At 35.8% G+C, this 16,104-nt stretch overlaps 1 protein-coding gene across 2 annotated transcripts; it reads right to left on the bottom strand.

Annotated features, from left to right (window-relative positions):
- Positions 1 to 1,965: 1,965 nt before the first annotated feature.
- Positions 1,966 to 14,297, bottom strand: LOC6041275 (insulin-like growth factor-binding protein complex acid labile subunit). 2 transcript variants are annotated; one of them, XM_001850509.2, is made up of 3 exons: positions 13,946 to 14,297; positions 7,565 to 8,369; positions 1,966 to 2,810 (listed from the first exon to the last, which is right to left on the bottom strand). In XM_001850509.2, exons 1-3 carry the CDS (start codon positions 13,961 to 13,963, stop codon positions 2,104 to 2,106), a joined length of 1,530 nt encoding a protein of 509 aa, XP_001850561.2. In that variant the 5' UTR covers positions 13,964 to 14,297; the 3' UTR covers positions 1,966 to 2,103. The 2 variants fall into 2 exon arrangements, with proteins under 2 accessions (XP_001850561.2, XP_038104486.1); XM_038248558.1 differs by lacking the exon at positions 13,946 to 14,297 and adding an exon at positions 8,453 to 8,593.
- Between the last annotated feature and the right edge of the window lie 1,807 nt (positions 14,298 to 16,104).

Genomic DNA, 16,104 nt, shown 5'->3' with positions numbered 1-16,104 from the left:
CAATATTGACAACCGGAAGAGATTTTTAAAGCAAACAGAATCCAAGGGACCGTCGAGGAAGAGATCCTTCATGCAAGAGAAAATATCGAGGAATAAAGCCAATCGAAGTATGCAGTTTGAAGGGACTGAAGAATTCATCGATAGATGGAGCAATATTGATATCGAGAAGATCGACAGCCAGAGAGTCGACTGTAATTTCAACTTATTCATTGGAATTTTTGAACAAAACTGTTGGAAAATTGTCACTCAAAAATATCTGAAGTCTAGATTACTTTTTACAATAACTAATAGTTATCTACGTGCGCATGTATTGCGTACGTGCACGAAGGGTTTTTAGGTTAAAATTTGTACCCGCTAGCAAAAACAATGGTAAGCTCAAGGGTAAGCTAGTGTGTGTGAGATCGGGCTTAGATAACTCTTTAGAGCTATCTAAGCCGGATCTCAAGCACACTAGCACACCATTTGTTTTGCTGGCCGGTACAAAATTTGACCTCACTTTTTTTCGTGTACGTACACGCAATACATGCGCACGTAGAAAACTCTATTGGTTATTTTAAAAAGTAATCTAGAGTCTCTAGAGTTATCTACGTGCGCATGTATTGCGTGTACGTACACGAAAAAAAAGTGAGGTTAAATTTTGTACCAGCAAGCAAAACAAATGGTGCGCTAGTGTGTGAGATTGGGCTTAGAAAACTCTATGTTTTTTTTTTAAAAAAAAAGGACCAATAAACTATTGTCTTTCATATCAAAAAAAATCTATGTGTTCTTTTAGCATAATTATGAACAGAAAAGTGTCTTAAAAGTTTGCAGTAGTTCAAGATGCAAAATAAACCCCCTGACACCAAATAGGGTATTTGTCCCTATTTAAGGTCTAGTACTTATTTTAGAACTACCGAACTTAATTCAACGAAATTGTTCATTTCACCAAATCTGGCAGGAATTTGCCACTTGAGAATGATTCGTGCTGTCATTATCTTCATTCTAGTGAGCATGAATAGTTTACTTTTTTCACTTAAATTAGAAAAAAAACAATAAATATGTTACTTTTCAGTTTTTTCTTGGCAAAAATGTGAAAATAATTATATAAGATTGATTTGCGCAGATTAAAAAAAAAGTTCATGTTTCAGCTATTTTAATTTTAATGAGATTTTAGAAATTAGATTTGCTAAAATATCTCAAGAACAAAGCACATCCTAAACGTCACATTCGGGAAAAGAAGAATGCTAGGTAGAATCAGTAAAAAAGGTGTAGTAATTTTTTTTTAATTTTATTTCAAAATTACATAATTCATAATCAAATTATAAAAAAAAAGATATCAAATTCACATTAAATGCAACTTGTTCATCGTTATTTTAATAAATTTTTCAATGATTTTAAAATTTCAAAGTTAATACTTTTCACGTTGTCTTTTATTGTAGAGTTGAATAATATTTTTAAACAACCTTTTAGTAATTTTGTGGAGTAAAGACATTTTGCTGGAAATATATTATCAACTTTATGCATTTCGTAGAATGAATATTCTTATAAATATTCTTATCAACAAATAATTCTAACCTTGAGAAGGGTTTGAATTTAAAAACTAAAGCATAAATAAGCAGTAATTTGTCAATTAAATATTTCTAATTGCGCGGCATTTCACGGTATTTACCAAATTTCACGGCCAGGAGCAAAATTCGCGGATTACGCGGCTTCCGCGAAATCGCGAAAAATCACCAGCCCTAGTTGCAATGAAAAAGGCATTTGCAACTTTTTTTTTCCAAGCGTTCAAAGAGCCGGTGAAGTTGCATTTCCAACTTTTTTGACCCCAATGGGGCTATTACGGCTGTACAACATAATTAATAAGTAAATATAATAGTGTTTCTATAATCGCAAAAATACCACAGTTTCATGACATGGCACGACTTTATGCTTCCTTGAACCGGGGCTTTTCTTTCTTTCATAAAACAATAAAGTCGCCCACCTTCGCGTTTATAATTACATACAGGAATGTTTTTATTTATATCTCATCTCAAATATTATAACCCCTAACTTATCGCGATAAAAAAACACGCGAAGACTAGAACAAACAAATTCGGCATTTTATCTTAACCACGCTTATTTACCTCAAGCCGGTGGCACAATCGTCGAGGTCGTACTGTTTCTCACCGAGGTGTACCGAACGGGCGAGGTAAACCCAAAGTCACTTTGTTTGAGCTTTCGCTTGATGCAGACGATGGCGAATCCGATGATGAAGCCGATGAGGAGTACGACTCCGACGGACATGATGGAGATGAGGAGCGAGCGAGGTCGGAGAAAGGCTGGCGCTTCGTAGATCGGGATCTTTGGGACCTTCTTCGGTGGGGACGAGCAGAGGGATTTCCCGGCTAGGTCGGTGAGGGGGAGCGCTGCCAGGTCGTACGGAGTCTCGCAGCGTGCTTCCGAGGCACTGTGCGGAGCTTGGAACTCGTCGTTCAGGATGTGCTTGATGGATTCGAGGGCTTCGAAGAGTTCGCAGTCGCAGTGCCACGGGTTGCCTTCCAGTTTGACGGATCGTAGCTTGGGGAACACGTCGAAGTGGGCAATGTCCGAGGAGTCGTCGTGCCCGTCCGGGATGGGTTCGTTGAGATAGAGGTGTTGGAGCCCGCAGCGGGAGATGTCCAACTCGCGCAAACGGGTCAGCCCGCCCAGGTCACTCATGTCGAACTCGGTGAGGGCAGGGTTGTTGCTGGCGACGAGCACCTCCAGCGAGTGAAGTCCGGAGAACGTTCCGGCGGCGACCTCGTGCAGCAGGTTCATTCCGCTGATGTTGAGGTGGGTCAGGTGGTCGAGGTCTGAGGGGAAAACATTTTTTTAAATACAGAATTGCATTGAGAGTGAATTATGAAATTTATGATAGAAATTTCTTTAAAGTTTTTCTTCAAGTGTAACGATACGATGTCCCGAGTTTAAATTCTAATTTTGATGATTGAAAAACAACTGTACTGCCGTTCTACGCATAATTGTCCCATGTCATTTTTTGACGATTTTGACTTTATGACATTTTAAAGTTTAGTTTGACGTGTACTTTAAGAAAAACACATAAAATCTGGTACTTTGTTCGGAAACTCATTAAAAACAACACCAAGTCTGTTTGTCCCATCGTTAAACTTCTACGCATAATTGTCCCACCAAGTATTTTCTTACACGGAATCATTAGTTTTACTAAGCATTATGTCTTGTTTACCTGTTGTTTAGCAAGTGAATCACAAATAAGGGTGATAAACTTCTAACTGGGGCGATTAGGGACACATAGGGCGAATAGGAACCCACGGGACAATTATGCGTAGAAACACAGAAATCGGTCGAAAAATTTCAATCGCGTTTTTCTCAGTTGCACTTTTTTGAACATGGGACAATTATGCGTAGAACGGCAGTGTAGTGGTGTGAAATGCATTTCAAAACACCTTTTTCATTAATACAAATGTTGAAACTATGGTTTATGATTTATTTTTTTTTTGCCCCATTATTTTGAACTGATTAATAAACAATTCTTTAATTTTTTTTAGTTGTTGGTTTTTCCATTTATACAGTACATGTTCGGTAACAAGGCTGAGAACATAGCTCAGTCACCGAATGCTGCTCGATAACTGGGCTGAACGAAAAATAACGAGGGGTGATGAAATATAAAAATAAAAGTTAATGCATTTATTAACAATGCTTACTTTTCATATTCCTTTAATTGTGACTTGAAATTAAATAAAAGTTTGAAAAAAGTTTTTCCATTAATTGAACATGATTTTTGCATCCATTAACCCCTCGGTCATTTCGGTTTGTTTTGGTTTTTTGACGTTTGTCTGCTTTTTAATTGGACTACGGCCCGCAGTTATCGAGCGCCCAGTTAAAAAGCAGCCCAGTTACGCAACAACTAGGGTAGAGGACCCAGAAATCGCCCACTTTACAGTGGCAATCTAAGAAATTTGATGAGAATTTGATGACAATTTATGGTTTTTGGTTCTATTTGTTGTAGAACGTTGAAAAACTATTTGATTTTAAGTTTCCACAAGGTTTTTATCATTTACATGTTCATTTTTGACAAAATTTTGCGTTTTAATAAAGTGCTCTGAAGAGCCTATTTTCGCCCCCCTAAATCCAGTTTTCGCCCACCCTTGGAACCAGTTTTCGCCCACGACAAAAATTCTCCTATGTACCAGTAAACTTTTACAACATTTGAACAAAAACCCCTTATGAATGAAAGTAATTAAAATGTTTATTTAACCTTTAAAAATAATCTAGAATGTTCCAAATATATTTTCAACCACATTTCGCTGCGATTAGAAATGTTTTTATGGTAAACGAAAACTGGTTCTAGATAAAATCTTAAACACACAATACTAGATTTCGCCCTGGTCGAAAATTGGATCGAATGTTTTTTCATCGCCCACTTTATTTTATTTTATTGAAATAACCTTTGGTAAACGTTTAAAACAGGTGAATCACTAGATTTTCATGAAATTCAGACATACAGTGAACTAATGAATTATTCATTCACATTATTTTCGGACAAAATGAGTTGAATTCCCCTCATTAACATTATTACCCGCTGTAGTCTAAATTGACAAAAATATGGCGGCTGCAGTTAGGCTTTTTTTTTGAACAGCTTATAAAAACTTAATAAACATTAGAAATTCATTAGGAAAGTTCAATTAGTACTAGAAGTGAATGAATATGTAAACCTGCATAATAAATTCAACCAAAAAACGGTATGAGTTTGCTAAATACAGATTAAATCCAGTAGGTGGGCGAAAACTGGGTCCTCTACCCTACTGTATTTGTATTTTGATATTTTTTAATTATTGGATAACATTGATTTTTTTGTCAACTTCAACGGAATTTATATTAGGTTTTTTTTAATTTTGATTTTTTTTTATTTTTGTGTTTTTATTTTCATTGCTTGATTTTTATGAATTTTATTGTTTAATGTTTTATATTTTTGGGTTATTTGTTTACTACTAGATTTTTGATTTTAAGTTTTTAAATTTTTTTATCGTTTTTTTAGTTTTTGAATGTTATTTTTTATAAATTCAGTAAACTTTTCAAATTGGTTCAAAAATTGTAATGGTATTTAATGTTTTGTTTTTTGAACAGATTTTTTTTAAAGCTTTTTAATGTTTTGTTCAGTTTTTTGGTTTTATTTTGATTTTTAAAATTTTTATTATTTTTTTTGATAAATTTTTTATTACGAAATTTTTTGATGTAAAGATTTTTTGTTTAAATGTTTAATTTTTTATAAATTCTGTGAGCTTTAGAAAGTTTTAAATGCTTTGTTTTTTAGAATTTAAAAATTTAAATATGTTTTGAATGTTCAAGTTTGTTTTGGCATTTAACATTTTTGTTTTTTTTTAGATTTTTTGCACACGGAGAAAAAAGAGTTCCCAAAATCGTAAACAAGCGTTCATGACAATGGGAACCACGAACAAAGAGTTCAAATTTCATGGTACGTTTTTCGAAATCGTACCATGGGATTTGAACACTTTGTGCGAGGTTCCTATTTTCACGATTTTGGGAACTCTTATTTCTCTCTGGGACGGGACGGCTGGATAGAGTCTTCTTTTTGAGTGTTTACGTTTGTATTCTTCTTCTGTTTTTTGCAAGAAAATTCGTGTTCGAAAACAAATATCAAGCAATTTGTGATTCAGATAGCTTGACAATTGAAATTTTCTTGATGATGGTTTTCAACTCAGTGCTCAAGCATGCGGATGACTTTTTCTTTGGTTGAAAAGTTGTTTAGTTTTTCCTCGCAGATTTTTTTTGATTTGGCTGTTAAAATTTGCGGTTGGACGTGGGTGGAGAATCCTGAGTTTATGTTCCATCGTTTTACGGTGGATCAGTTCATAAGGAGCTGCCTGATTCAAATTACTTGAAATGGTTGGCAAATCAAAGATGAGTCAAAAAATGATCACTTCTTCTATTTTTATTGTGTTTTTTATATGAAAGATTTTTTATTTTCATTTGGATGTGAAAAATGCAATACGATTTAAATGCGTTTTCTTACTTCAATCTAAATAAAATCCTAAAAAGCCTGCAAGTCATTAAATGGGAGGGGAGATTTTTTCTTAGATCTGCTCCTGTCGTTGTCCCGTTACGCAAAGGAAGTAAATAAACCATTCCCAGTTCCCCAAAGAGGAGCACGTCGAATTCAACGGCAATTTTTACTCAACTTTAAAGATATTTAACATTCCATAGGTCGCACGCCCTAAGGTGTCAGAATCGAAAGAAATGGCTGGCAAAAATTCAAATTTGTACCAATTCATTCACTTCAAAGAGCAAAAAAGTTTGTTTTTCAATTTGTGGCAATGTGTTGAAATAAAAAGTGCGAAAAATCAAATAGGCTAAACTGTGGCCATTATTTTTGTTTGCTTTTAAATCCAGTTCTACGGTGTTGTTTCTTCACGCCACATTTTAATTTCATAGGAAGCACAGGTTTAATATTGTTCAATCTAGATGACATTTCTATATAACGCGCAAAAAAAATAACATTAGTTTTAAATGGGCAAAAGAATAGTCAGTTCATGAAATGTATTGTTTTTTAAAATGAAAATGCTGATAAGTCAACATTCGGTGTACGATAGAAATAAATGCCTTTCAATTAAAAATATTTTAATTAATCTATTCATGCAATTTACAATTATTTGTGAAATTGATTTATTTTTTTTATTTTTTTTTCAATTCAAATTACAATACTTCTCATTTTCTCCTCATAAGAAAGGACTGGTTTAGGTTGACAGAAGCGGCCATGTTGAAAGTGGTTTAGTTTGACAATAGGTTTTTTTCTCTTTGTTTATCCCATCCCAGGGAACCACGAACAAAGAGTTCAAATTTCATGGTACGTTTTTCGAAATCGTACCATGGGATTTGAACACTTTGTGCGAGGTTCCTATTTTCACGATTTTGGGAACTCTTATTTCTCTGTGCACTTGCATGTTTCTGTTTTTTATGGTTTTTTATATTAATTTTTACCTTTTGATTGGTAACTTTCTGACTATTTTTGTTTTTTTTTTTTTACTTTTTTTTAATACCTTCATTTGTATTAATCTTAGATTTTTTTGATTATAGTTTTTTTAAATGATTATTTTATGCTTAGTTTTTGAATGTTTTGAATTTATTTACAAACTCTGTGAATGCTTAATTTTTTTAAATGTTTTTTTTGATGATTTTTTGAAATCTTTGGTTAACAATATTTTTTTTCTTCAATTGGGTCCTAAAATGAAGCTTAGATTGCTGATATTATTGTTTACAGCGATCAAGCTTATTGTTCTGAGTACAATGACCCTTCGTAGGACCACACAGATTTTAAAATGGATTTTTAAATCAATTTTGAAAAATTAACCTCGCGGGCCTTCTTGACAGAAAAGCTCCTACTTGACAGCTCGTTCCAAGGGGACCATAGTTGATCCATCGAAAAAATGTTGTCTTGTCAATTTTTTTGCATTAAAATGAAAAAAAAAAGTGATCAGCAGTGGTTTTTAATCGTGTTTTTTTACCGTTGTGCATAAAAATTTACGTAGGGCTTTAGTACCAAATTGCTATCACGAAAAATTATACTTACCAAAGAAACTCTCATCGTCCAACATTTGAATCGGATTCTCCCCTATGTACAGCGCCACGAGGGAAGGCTTCAACAACGCCACAGCGCTCGGAACGGCGGCAAAGTCATTTCCCTGCAGCAGCAGCTCACGCAGATTTTCAATCTTCTGGAACAGCTCACCGGGCAGCTCGCTCAACCCGGTGTACGACAAATCCAGATGTTCCAGTTTCGCGATCGAGCCAAGCGCCGCGGCCGTGTCTTCGGTAATCTCCCCCAGCGGATTCCGCGCCAACGACAATCTCCTCAAATGCGTCAAATGCTCGAACAAAGTCGCGTCGAGAAATTCAATCGAGTTGTAACTCAGATCCAGCTCATCCAGCGCCAACGACTCGTACACCCGATCGTCGTACTTCCCCCGGAACACATCCGGCCGCAGCACGTCCGCCGTCAGCCGGTTCCAGCTCAAATCCAACCGGATCACGTTCGGAGTGTCCAGAAACGCCCCGCTGGCCAGCTCCGTCAGGTTGCAGTGCCGGCAGCTGAACACCAGGTCGGCCTCCGTCGGCGGAAGTTGCTGCAGCGTGTTGATGCTGTTGCCGGACAGAGAGAGTACGATCTCCTGACCGGTTTGATTGGTACCGAACTGTTCTGGCCATTCCGCCAGCATGTGGCGCAGGTTCTTGGTGGAGCAATCCAGCAGCGAGAATCCGGGAGAGTTCCGGACTACGCAAACGCATCGCTCGCAAATGTCCTCCACCGGTTCGAACTCTTCGCCATCGCGGCGGGCGAGGCCCAGCCTAATCGCGAGGAAGAGCAGCAGGACGACCTGGAACGGAAACGGAACACGAAAAGAAGACGCATTAGATTTCACCAGAACCACAATGATTCACACCAAGTTAAGTCGCTCACCTTAAACCCATGAAACATCATCGAAAAGTGTGACTAAAATGTGTTCATGTTACGTTTTATCACAAATCACAGTAGCAACTTGGGCCAGCACACAGCGAATACTGACCAAAGAACTTGCATTTGGTGGCGGGGGCTTCCATACCCAGGTGGTGCTAACATGCTTAAAACTGTGAGTGTGCTTCGCTGTTATCGCGAATTCGGCGTTATCAGTTATCAGGCAACGGAACCTCCCGAGACAAGCCTTGCAGTTTGAAGGGGGAAACCTTTGCCACAATCTCTGTACTACGCTTCGTTTACCTCCATTAATATTGCAACCCCTGCCACGTTATCATACCCATAGGAGGACTGATAAAAAAAAATGTGGACCATTGAGAGCGAGCAGAGGGAATGCCATTCCATTTTTTATTATTTTATTGAAGAATATTCAATGGGAGGAGTGCATAAACTGCTGAAATTCATTATATCTTCTATAGAAGAATGATTGTATAGAATTTCATCAATTTCGGATTTAGCCGATTTAGGTTATATCGTCATAAAACAACCAAAAATGAACGATTTTTGTTTTAATTTGTCCTACAGTATCTAGAAAAAATAGTTACTTAATCTACCTAAAGATGGTTGGTGCCTTCGATTTCTGCGTGAGAAACGAAGACACGTAGTTGAATTTTTGTGTTTCTTTTGTTTTAATTGTGATACGGTTTCGCGTGCATTTGGTGCTTATTGTGCTAATTGAAATTGATGTTCATCAGTTTTGCGTGAGAGGCGAAGACGCGCGGTTGTATGGACGTGAAGTCCTGATTTTTCATGTTTATTTTTATTGCTTTTGTGTCGCTGTTTGTGAAGTCGATTGTGGGCAGCGAGCCGCGCGGTTGCTTCGCCGGATCGATCGTGTTCTTTGGCCGTCCGTTTTCTCGCTAGCAATGACAATATTAGTCCTTCTTTAACCATCGTAGATTGGAAGGCACGCCATCGGTTGAGTTCGTCGAGGTTATTGTGTTACAAAATAACATGTTATTTCATTACATGCGTGTCTTCTGTGTTTGTTCCTTTTTATTTTGATTGCTTCCAAATTCGCTGAAATCAATATTGTATTCCAGTTTTTGTATTAACTAATCATGCATTCCAATTTAATGTAGAGCCAACCAACGGGGTGGGTTGGGACTGGTCTTTTATGTAATATTTTTTGTATAAGCTCGCGTTATCAATAATTCAAGTTCTTCCCATAGCATTACTGCTCGGTTGGCACGGGTTCGATTAAAACATATTTTTAGATAAACAACATTATATTTTTCCGAAGCCTAACATTTTTTTTTAAATTGCTCATGGTCGCACCACTTACCATGGTGAATCCATCTTACTAGCCCCTCAAAACTCATCTTACCACTGGCCGTGGCCGGCGTGTTTGAAGGTTCTGGTTGGTGCCTTCCTAACGTTAATATTTTTTTACAATACCCGAATGTTCTTCAAATTTAACTTCATACACTCCTAATTTTTGATAAGGTTTTGATTTTCGAGATTTTTTGATATGTTTTAGGGGACAAAAATCCGCAACTTTTGAGCCATAGAAAAAATTGGTCAAAAAATGTGCCGCCGAGTTATGAATTTTTGAAAAAATAGTGATTTTTGGAAAAAAATCGAAGTTTCATGCAAAAACAAGTTTGACAAAATTGAATTTGCAATCGAAAAGTACAAGATATAGCAACCGAAAGTTTGATTGTAGCGAAATATTTGCAGTTTTTCAATTTTTAAAAATAGTGACCCTGAGTGACCATTTCCAAAAATATTTTTTGGAGAAGTTCAGAAAATTTGCTATAAAATTGTCTAAGAGACATTTAAGTTTGGACCTCGGGTTGCTGAGATAGAGCCGCTTTAAGAAAAAGAAACATGAAAATTGAAGTTTTCTTAATCACATCAAAACAACCCACCATTTTCTAATGACCATATCTCAGCAAATAATGGTCCGATTTTCAATGTTAATACATGAAAAATTCGTGAAATTTTCCGATCTTTTCGAAAAAAATATTTTGAAATTTTTTAAATCAAGACTAGCGTTTTAAATGGGCGTAATAGTCATTGTTTGACTGTACAGTACTTTTCGATTGAGGTTTTGCAGCGCGCCTGTGTTTCAAATGTAGGTGGCGCCAAAATGAGGTTACTTGCCAAAAATCGTATTCCTTTCTGCTGGATTGAAGAACAAAATCGCTTATTTCTCATGATTCCCTGCATCAATCTTAATGAAACTGGTTGCAAAAGACGAGAAAATTTTTTTGCTTTAAAATAATGAACATCAATTTTTGGGCGTGCAAAAATTTGTGACCTTTTTCTTTAAAAAAAAACATGTTTTGGAACACGAAAAAATGAGTTTCCCCGTATATATCAATGAAATAAACAGTTATATAGTTGTTAACAGATGTGTTAACGTATATTCAACAATTTTTATAAATTTTTGACAGATTTTCTTGCCAAATAGTCAAAATTACTATCTTTTCCTAAATTTACAGTTTTCTCATAGAAAAATCAAACAAATATTGGAAAGTTACACACCAAATTGTTGGAAATATTTTTTTCTCATCCGAATCCGGCATAAGTTTTATAAAAATGTTGATTATGAAGGAAAAAACACATTTTTTCAAAAAAAATCATTGGTTTACGCTATTTGTTCATAGGTGGCGACACGTGTCTTTTAGCTTTGCTGCAAATTCTCTATTGCAAATTCAATTTTGCATTAAAAAAATGTCAAACTAGTTTTTGCATGAAACTTCGATTTTTTCCAAAAATCACTTTTTTCAAAAATTCATAACTCGGCGGCAAATGTTTTGACCTAGTTTTTCTATGGCTCAAACGTTACGGAATTTTGTCCCCTAAAACATATCAAAAAATCTCAAAAATCAAAAAAATACTTATTTTGGGAAATTGAGTTTTAGTGAAAAAAAAGTTGATAAAAAAATCTGCAATTTTTTTTCCGTGTACCTATTTTTTCTCAAAAGTCCTCAACAATTCCTACAACTTTGCCGAAGACACCAAATTGATCAGAAAATTCACTCAAAAGTTACAGCTATAACATTTTGGAATGGACAGCAGCCAAAATTGTATGGAGACTTGTATGGGTGAACCAACGACGCAAAATAGCTCATTTGGTCATATGGAAGACCCCCACAAAGTTTAAGTCAAATAAAAAAATACAAAAAATAAAAATGGTCGAAATCGGCCGATTTCGTAGAGAGTTGCTCATATGCATTTTCATCACTTTTGAGTTATTGATGCAGTTTGGTTCAAAATCGTGTGCTCTTTCGTAAAAGTACTTTGTTCTAGAAATCTGGAGAAAATTCAGTTTTTTCACGAAAAATTAACACGTAGTTTTATGTGTGGGACAAACTTGCCTTGCGTTTTTCTCAGTTTGCTGTTTTTGCATATGGGACATTTATGCGAACATGGTGCCAATCGAGCAAAGAAAAAGGTTAGAATAATTTTAAAATAATTTTAGTCAAAAAACCAGATTTATAGCATTGTGCCAGATTTATAAACATTGTGAAACTGTTGTTTATGTTATGTTTGTGCTTGTTCGGTACAAGAAACGAGCATGAGCATGAGCATGAGCATGGTTGACTGCCAATGAGCTGCTACTCCGTTATTGACAGATCAGCTGAAGTTAAACAATGAATCAAAAATGATCAGTGGGAGCCAACCATCCGTTCACTATTTAACCTCTGAAGATCCCTTCTTTATTAGTCAATACCGGCGCCCTCCCAAGAAGCCTGCAGTTCAACGAAAGGGAGGAATGTTAGTCCGATAGTTGAAGTTGCAGACTCATCAAGCACATAGTTTTTCGCTATATACTTGTTGATACCGCTTGAGACCGTTGAATCCACAGCATCTCCTTCAAGCATCACGTGATTTTTTTTTTTTGGGTTAGTAGGATAAGGTATTGGCTTTTCGATGCCTCCCGAGCTACGATGCTATGGGGAGGACTTTCATAACAAACCCGTCGGCGAGCCTTCCGAGCAACGATGCTATGGGAAGGTTTTTCTGGTTAACACACAAAATCACTCACACACAGTTATTTTGCTCCACTATTAAATCAACGATCCAAATTGTCAGTGCGCCTTTCGATCATTATATAGAAATGGCTTTTTCACCACAAAAAATAAAATCTTTTTCGAAAAATTTAAACACAATCCACCCGACGCCGTGCCTTCCGATAAACATGATATAGGAAGGGCTTTGAAAATCATAAAAAAATCTCTTTTCACTCCGAATATTTTTTACGACCACGCGCTCTCTTTGTCAATTTTTCACTCTGTGCTTGTTCGGTACAAGAAACGAAAAGAAAAATTATAAGTTTTTCAACCTTAAATTTGAATGACTTTGGGTTTTCAAATTATCCCCAGAACATTTCATTTTCCTTTAAGTTGGCCCGAAAAAAAAACAGGTAGCAAAAATATTTTTTTTTTCAAAAAACTTCAATGTTTCAATGAAAATTTAAGTGCCATCAGGTGAAATCAATTTAAAATGCATTCCACTGCGTTAAGAATCATTTTTATCATGTTTGGGTTGATGTTATGAATTTTTAAAAAATTTTCGACCTTTAAAAAGTTTTTTTTTCGTAAACATTTTTGTTTTCGTCAATTTTTACATTTTTTGAAAACTGATTCCAAAACAACTGAACTAGTGTAAAATGCATTTTGAAACACTTATTGCATTCAAATGTTGACAAAGGGAATGCACTGACCATTGGACGCCACTAACTTTGAAAAATATTTGCTAATATTTGCGGCCTGAACCATTAACAAACAAACTTTACTAAAATGATTGTTTTTTTCATTTTTTCGGGATAAAATTTGCAAATAATCAAAAGCAATAAAACTGATTTTAATTGAAGTAAAAAAATCTATTTTAAATAATGGAAACTCAATGAAACCAAATACCTAACCTAGTAGCATAATTGATTACTCATTTCATCATGTTATGCAATAATAAGGATGATTCCATGCGAAGTTCGTTAGGAGCCGCCAAAGATTCAAGCTGTTTTGTTTCCTTTCAACAACAACAACACCAACTGGATGCTGTGAATGCTGTCGATTAATAGTTATGAGCTGCTTGCTGAGGGGAGAGGGATAGATGAGTCATTTTGATTTGGTGCCAGCCTGTCGGCTTCAAGCTTTATATTTACAAACAATTGCGCCCAACTCCGCACGTTGGAATAAAACACAACGGAACATTCTTCCGCAGCACATTATTCAGGAAGCACAAATAAGGCATCCGCGAGTCAGCACATGTTTCGATACGATACGATATTATACCTACCACAAAGAAGAAATTGTTTCAATTAGCAAAGTTGTGGAGTGTGCACCAACCAGCCACGTGTGTTTATGCGAACTTTTTTTTTATCTTAAGGTGACTCATAGTTAGTACTACCAACTTGGAGGGTGCATAACTTAGAACTATTTTCCCCCCAATCCGCCTAATGTTATTGAAAAAATACAGTTCACAAACCTTCACAACTTGCGTCATCGCGTAGCAGATGTGGTGGAAGCAGCTTCAAACAACAGTCTTATCATCAGGGTCATTTTCGAACGGAACAATCTAGGTTCAATGAAGGTATTAACTGCTTCAACAGCTTGAACAAAACGACACAACTCGTACCAGCATCTCACTACTATAGCACTTCACACGTGTACACTTTAAAATTGTTCTGCACAACTTTTCAAGATTCACCTGATAACAATCCCGAACTTTACGCGGTCCAAGACATTTGCTTGCGTTGTTAATCGAAGAATCGCCAGACGAGAACTGATCTGGCCGACTGAACCGAACCGAACCCCGTGAGAGAGCGTGCTGGGGTGGTGGTGAGAAGGTTCCTTGTTCAGTACAAGGTGGGACCACCCCTCGCTATCTGCGCAATACAGAGCGTAGTAATAGCCGGTTTAGCAGCATGAGAGCATCGGCGACGGTATGGTAAAGCGTGAGTAGCCTATACAGTTGGGTGAGGTGGAATTGTTCATGAAGGTAATTTGTATGTTCAGGATTAGAAATATTGCTTGATTCTTGAGCACTGCTTCTGGCCGTTGCAAATATTTTTCAAAGTTTATCCCCCTCCCCTCTTTCAAAGTTGGCCTGAATAATCAGGGGAAAAAAATATTTTTTTCGAAAATCTTCAAAAATTTTATGAAAATCATTGTTTAATCAATTGAAAACCAGTTAGAATGCATTTTGCTGCGTTTATAATCATATTTAGCATGATTGAGCTGCTTTGAAAACATTTTAAATTTTCATAAAATAGCAATGTACAGTCCGACGCAAAGTTTTTTTTCGTGAAAAAAAAAATATATTCATCGATACCTCGATACTTTGCAAACTAATGATTGGAAAGCAACTGGGCGCGTGTAAAATGAAACCTAAGCTTGTAATTTAAATTTTTATATTTTTTACTTTTCTTAAAACTTTTAGCTTCTTAAAACTCATGATTTCGTGATAGAAAATACCTGGTGGGACAATTATGCGTAGAAGTTTAACGATGGGACAAACAGACTTGGTGTTGTTTTCAATGATTTTTTCAACATAGTACCAGATTTTTTGTGTTTTTCTGAAAATATACGTAAAATTAACCCTCTCCCGCCCATGGTTACTCCAGAGCACCAAAACTTTGAACTCAAATATCTCGGAACTGACACAACTTTTCATGGCGCTTTAAGTTGCAGGTGTTCATGTAGAATGTATACTAACATCTTCCCAAATTTCATCAAATTTGGTTAAGCACAAGCAAAGTTACAGTGTGAAATGTAAACAAAAATGGGCCAATTTTAGGGAAATAAATAAGACCTGTTTTCGAAAGCCCGTAAAAATTACCAAACACAAAATTTTATGAAACAAAAAATGTTTTTCTATCATTTGAACCTTGGACAAGAACCTCTGTGAATAACATTGTGAGTTTAAACCGGTTTTAAGTGTTTTTCAACCTTTTTCATTTGGTGCACCAGAGCACCACCTAGGCATATGAGCAACTAAATATTCAGGAGCACTATTTTCTAAATTACAGAAAGAGCTTATTTTTTATCAAAACAAAAGTTTTTAAACGTTTCGACTATTCATAAACAAGACAAAACATTGTTATTAGACCGATAGTTTTATTGTTTTCCTCATTTTTCATGAAAATTATTGTTTGTGGGTTTTGAATGAACCAGTCAAAGAAACCTGAAAAATGCAGAAATTTTAGAATTTGTAATTGATACTTCAGAAATATGGTCTTACAGCAAAGAATAAGTAGTTTTTAACACATTTCGAAGCATTTTCAAACAAATGAATAGATTTAAAAAGAAACCCAGATTTTGTGGTTTTAAAAAAAAGTTGTTCATCTTCCTGATGGTCCGGACCAATTCGATATTTGTGGGTCAAAGTAAAGTATTTTCTGCCCTATTGTACCAAAATTTAGCCATTTACTAATTTTACGATAAGCAAATGATAAAAAGTCAGAATCATCCAAAAATGACATGGGACAATTATGCGTAGAACGGCAGTGTATCTCTGGAAGGGATTTTCTGATCGATTTGGTGGCATCTGTAAAGTTGTAGGTCATGATTAGGACCATTCAGAAAACCCTTAAAAAACATTCATTTTTTAAACAACTTTTTAACACGATTTTGACAAATTAAAAG

The sequence above is a fragment of the Culex quinquefasciatus genome, chromosome 1 (genome assembly GCF_015732765.1).
Source record: "Culex quinquefasciatus strain JHB chromosome 1, VPISU_Cqui_1.0_pri_paternal, whole genome shotgun sequence".
Taxonomy (NCBI): Eukaryota; Metazoa; Arthropoda; class Insecta; order Diptera; family Culicidae; genus Culex; species Culex quinquefasciatus.
Note: the sequence above shows the minus strand (reverse complement) of the source record. Positions and strands in the feature narration are given on the sequence as shown.